We start from the raw sequence: 6358 nt of genomic DNA on the forward strand, positions 1-6358 counted from the left end.
TTTCTTCATGGAGTGGATAATTTCTTGAACTATGACTGTATTGTCACTTATGAAAAGGCGAGGGTACCCAAATATACCTCAAGCTAAAACTTTTCCTACCTATAATTCCTTTCTCCGAAAGTGATTGTCTATGGACTGAGTCGAGACGATACAACTAATCGGTTCACACTTCGTGTGATCGTCTATGGATACGATATCGAGACAATACAACAACGAAGTATGTTTACTTGATACAAAGGTTCGAACTTAACCAAACACAATAGGATTGCTTATCAAGTAGATAGGAATTAACGTTTGTGTAATTTACTTTAATTATAATAAAATAATTATAATGCGGAAATATAAAGTAAATGACACAACAAGATTTTGTTAACGAGGAAATCGGAAATGCAAAAAAACCCCGGGACCTTGTCCAGAATTGAATACTCTCAAGATTAAGCCGCTACACAAAATTACACCAACTTCGTATAGTTGAGACCAAGCAACTAAACCTATAGTTCACCTAGTTCCGTCTGTATTCCCACGCCTCCAATTTATAAATAAGTCACGTACTTGGAACAATTCCTTTGGTTCGTATTCCAAACAGTAAAGGAACAACAAATCTGTTTAGTATCAACTCTATTCAACCAAGTGGTATGAGTCGGACAAAGGCTCTTCCGTTTATCTTAACATAAACTCCTTCGTCAGGTCCTTAGATCTATCTTATGTTCAATTACCGAAGTAATCGTTTAAGATTAAGCCAACAACACTCTTAATCCAAATAATTGTGTTGATGTCGATCTACTCAATTAATCAATCCAATCTACCACAAGGATAAACCGATTATTAATTAGATCCTCTTTTACCAAAATAAGTATTGTGCACACCAAAGATTATAAAACCCAAGTCAGATCTTCAATATCTTTTTTCTCCTCAAAGCTTCTTAAATCTTCAATAAAAACCTGCACACAATCACTTGAATCTCTTGTGATCAATCATGCACGGAACGGAGTCTGTTAACAATGGATTATCACAATATCGTCTTTAGAACTAACAACAGTCTAAAGATCCCTGTCGAAACTCTGAACTAGTTTGAGTGAATATTATATCAGAAGAGAAGATTCTCAAGAATTAACAAACTAGGTGCAATCATATTTCAACCACCGTTAGTCAATCAAATCAATCGAAAACAAAAGATAAACCGAAATTATCTAGTTTCCCACCAACGGTACACGCTAGAGCTTCTCAATCCCAAAAAAGAATTTAAACTGAGCGGTCGTAAGAGATTTTGCCTAATTAGGTTACTCTCCTCTCTGAATAGGAGACTACACCAGTAACAACAACAAAAGAGGAAGTCTGTTGTTACGAAGGATTAGTTTGCTAGAAAGGCAAACTTCAAGTATTTATAGACAAGGAAGTTTGGACACCAAATAATTTCCAAAACCGAAAATATTCTCAAGATATTCATTAAAGCACAAATTCGATTTTCATAATTCCTGGAAATGCTCTGTCCAAAAATAATGATCGAAATCTCTCGGAAAATCTAATTAGTAAATGCACATTACTAATTCTGTAATTTTCCTACAAAATGAAATTAATAACCTTAATTAAAAGATTCTTAAGTTACTTATGTTTCGATCCTGGGATTCTCTTCCCTTAGTCGTTAAGGAATATCTTTGAACAATTAAAAAAATAAACATTCACAGGACATGTTCAAAGTATGTCGACATCCTTACTTTGTAAGTTCCCTTTCACACTTACAACCTTGAAACCGATTTTCCACACTTCCAAACAAGTTTAGAATTGGTTCATCTGACTTTCAAGAACTATGTGATTGATCAAACCAACATTCAATCACAATCATGGGTTTAACGGTTCTACCAAAACAAGTTTAGGTTCTACCTCCATGTGAGTATCGTGCATAGTCACACTAGCTTTCCAAAATTCGGTTGACTAGGTACTAGGATCGGTTCCCCACATATATATAGTATCTAACTTATATGTGTTGCACATGTCCATAGGATCGGTTCCCCTTTGCCTAAAAACGTGTTGCACATGTCCATATGATCGGTTCCCCTTTCTGCTATAAACCTTGCTGTACCCCATACAAGGATCGGTTCCCCTTTGTGATGTACTGCACTTCTTACTAGGATCGGTTTCCCTTTCCCATATTTTTTCAGACAAAACACAAACCCTATCATAACATCTCAGGTGATTACTTAAGATCAGTTTCACTAATAAAAGTCATACCAATACATAAGTCAGGCCTTTGTGAATAGTTCTACCAAGAACACAAACAAGTTGTGAGCGGTTATACTCAATCACACATATTGATTGTTCATAAGATATGCAATGAATAACAAAACCAATAACACCTGGCAATTTCCTTTTCGGTCCACAAACAAGTTTATGAACTTACTTCCTTAGAACACATGTAAACATTGTTCCCTAGGATGAAATCCTCACCTCATACCCATACATAATCACAATAGCATTCAAATGATTATGACGATGTCTTACCTACAAAGTTTAATGGTTAAGCAATAAACCTCGTATTGTATTCCTTAATACTATGTCTATCTAGAGTTCAAATATTCTTTGAAGTTATGTTTTCAATATGCACGACTTGAAAGATATGTTATGGAATGAAACAGTTCAAGTTAAATATCACTAACCTCAAGTGGAAGGATGATTGTTTTCGTTGTAGATCCTTGCTCCTTCACATCTTTAAGACTTCGCAATACTTGTAATGTCTCATATCCTAATACTTTCAAGCTAACCTATACGAAGTTGACTCTAGTACATAATCAAGCGACTCTTAACATGAGTTTTGATTCACTAAAAGACAACCAAACTTGACATACCAACGCTTGGTGGGTTCAACCGAGCGATGCTCTAACAGCTTATAAGTCTGCCAGAAACATATGCATATTGATATGGAGATATGATTTTCTCCATAATGAGCTTCAATCTGTTCACAATAATCTCGGATATCATCTTGTATGAATTATTGCATAGACAAATTGGTCTAAAGTCAGCTGCACAAATAGATTTTTTCTTCTTAGGTATAAGAGAAATATATGTTTTATTAAGCTGTTGTAGGATATGTTTAGTCTAAAAAAATCTTGTGATCATCTGACAAACATCTTCACCAATAATACTCCACTGACTTTTATGGAAGCCTGCTTGAAAACCTTCTAGCCCTGGTGCACTCCAGTTCTCCATGCTCTTGAGAGTATCATGAATTTCGTGATGAGAGGGTACTCTAGTTAGTGACAAATTATCTGCATCAGTTATAATTGTGGAGATAAGCATGAAGTGGCCTTCATCAAGAGTAACAACAATTGAAGTACTTATTTCCTTAAAATGAGAAGTAAGATGCTGAGATATTTCTTCTCTGGTGTGTAACCAAGTATTGTTCTGATCTTGAAGAGAATCAATATTGTTCTTCATTCTTCTTTTGTTTGTCTTGTTGTGAAAATACTTGTTATTATTGTCCATATCCTTGATAAAATGGTCTCTGGATTTTTGTTGATAGAAATCAGTTGTATATTTCTGCCATTTAGAGAGATCCTTGTTGATGTCTAAAATCTTGTTATGGTTTTCATCATATGGAGGTTGTTCTTGTAACACATCCAGTTCTTTTTGAACATCATCAACCCTTTTATTGACATTAACAAAATGAGTTCTATTCCACAAAGATAACTCCTTTTTTGTTGACTGAAATCTTTTTGCAAGTTGAAACCCAGGTGAGCCAGAGACATATAATCTCCAAGCATTCTCAATAACAGAAGTACAACTTTCATCATTCAACCAAGTTAGAAAGAATTTAAAAGGCTTCCAAGACTTTGGGGTTGTAGTGTCAGAGGCAAGCATAATAGGGCTATGGTCACTTCCTACTTGAGTAAGGTTCATAACTTATTTTGAGTTAGGATAATTATAAGACCAAACTCCATTTCTTAGTGCCATGTCAATCCTAGATCTTCTAGTGCCATTACCTAGGTTATTTCTGGTCCAGGTGTAATCCTTTCCTACAAAACCTATGTCTTCAAGTCCACATGAGTTAATGATGCTATTAACTAAGCCATCGGCAGAAGTAGAGGAACTGTTATGGTCTCCTAAGAGATGAAAGTTTAAATCACCAATGATAATCCAAGGACCTCTATGAAGTTCACCAATTTGATTGATATATATTCCCATTGAGTTTTTTCCTAGTATAATCCGGAAAGCCATACATGGTCCAAATTCTACTTTGTGGTCTAAATTTTGATAATTGTTAGGAGGAAAGCCACTTTTACTAAGGGGAAAGCAGACTTTTGGGTGGATTTAAAAAAAGTTTTTCCCCTATCAAAAATCATTTATAGGTTTCACAATGGTCGACCGGAAGGTTGACATAAAACATGGTAATGAACTATCATACTTGTACGATCACAACAAGCCACACTACAAAATTTAGAGTTCATGTTTGGAGAATAATTTAGCGAAGTTTGTGAGACAGTAGAGGTACCGAATCTGGATCCAATGTGCAACAGGAAAATGAAAACAGCGAGACTATGGTCACGTATATATACATAATGCATTCCCAATTAGATGTATGTGTGATGTACTTAATGATTAATGCTTTCCAGATTCGAACTTTGTAAAATCCAAACGAATCGAATGAGGTGTTGCACTTCTTCTTCTCCTCTTCGTTTCAATCTAATACAATGCTTTCCGGATTCTAACTTTGTAAAAATCCAAACGAACCGAATGAGGTGATGCACTTCTTTTCATCCCCTTGGTCTACTTCGTTTCAATCTAATACTACGCGCAGCTGCTCATGGCTTAAGAATGTTTTCTTTTCTTTGTTACATGCGTAAAATTAAAACACAAAATTGGTTAAAAAGACCATAATCAACGATCCTGGGTGAAATAGACTTATAAAAATAGATATTATTTGTATGGACATGAATCAAAAAAATACTGTTATATTAACCAATTTGGACAATCTGCCCAATAAAAACAAAAACAAATATTGTTTATCTAAAATATCCCTTAAACAAAGGAAATAGATTTTAAAACATTTTTTTACCATCGATTGAAACTTCATAGTCTATGACTAGATGTCAAGTACTTGGCTAGTTGTATGTTTCAGATAGTCGGCGATAGGTCAACGGAAACAGAATCCCAGATGTTCTTTTCCGTGCAGACTATTTCAGACATCGATCCAGTTATAATGTCAATGCCAAAGCCTGAAACCCAAATGAAACTAAGTGGGGATGGGGTGGAAAAATCTAACGTCACAAAGGAAAAATGTGAAGCACCAACATCAATCCATTCATGCAAAATTACGCCAATGCTCGAGTATAACGTTGCTGGTCAATTGTTTGAAGATGGACGACATCAGCATGGCACTGTTTTTAATGAGAAATTCGAAGATGTTGGAGGCTTCAGTGTTCTGATAAGACAAGTACCATTATATAAACAGATTTGGTTAAAATATGGTCATATTGCGACAAGCCAAGTTTTGATGGACTCATACTCTGGTCAAGTTTCGGTAGTCAACGATCTAATGAATTCTGTTATGGATATGAATAAACAACGTGTCACTGAGCTATCTTCTGAATTGATTGAAGTGTGGGAGAAGAATATAAGGATGGTGTTGACTGTGGTTTTTAGCTTAGGGTTAAAATTGTAAAAAAATTTGCATTTGATGTGACGTAAGGAAACGGAGCCGTGAGTGTTAACCTCTCCACTGACATATTTATTGAGCCGTTCAATATATTTACATGAAATTTATCCTGGCGCCTTGCCTATATTCACTTAATATAAGTTTCTTTGAATACCTTCTGTGCTATTTTTCCCGGCTGAACCCTTAATGTTGATATGGCATGATAATTTGTGTTCACTCGCAGCAGAGTAGCACGAATTTCCAAATATCAAGGATAAGGTCTTTGCATAAGGCATTCAATCAGAAAGCATGCTGCTCTCTAGTAATGAACTTAAAGGAACTCTGTGTCAACACATAGAATTCAATCGATTACCCTGACTAATTTGCAAAAGTTAGGATTTTGCGCCTTACGCAGTATGTCAGACCTTGCTTGTCGAAATTCAAGCCTAGGCAAACTAGGTAATTAATCCGCCATAGATTAGTAGGTGCAAAACCTTGCCCAGAATCAGAAAACAAGGAGCCACATGAAAACAAAGGGAGGCGTGGCCATTCTTTAGGCCAGCCGGCACCACTTGCCATTGGCCACGCCCCCATCCTAAACCGGCCCTACTTCCCTCGACCAATCAGGTCGCTTTAAAGCCGCCACGCTCACACCAGTTGTGGTTGGGCCCATACCTTCCGGCCCCAGTTTCCATCGACCAATCAGGTCGCTCTAAAGCCGCCACACTC

General features: G+C 36.2%; 1 protein-coding gene across 1 annotated transcript; it reads right to left on the bottom strand.

Annotated features, from left to right (window-relative positions):
• Positions 1-3093: 3093 nt before the first annotated feature.
• On the bottom strand, positions 3094-3894 carry LOC113286268. Its single transcript, XM_026534961.1, has one exon. It carries the CDS (start codon positions 3892-3894, stop codon positions 3094-3096), a length of 801 nt encoding a protein of 266 aa, XP_026390746.1.
• Between the last annotated feature and the right edge of the window lie 2464 nt (positions 3895-6358).

The sequence above is a fragment of the Papaver somniferum genome, chromosome 1, assembly GCF_003573695.1.
Source record: "Papaver somniferum cultivar HN1 chromosome 1, ASM357369v1, whole genome shotgun sequence".
Classification (NCBI taxonomy): Eukaryota; Viridiplantae; Streptophyta; class Magnoliopsida; order Ranunculales; family Papaveraceae; genus Papaver; species Papaver somniferum.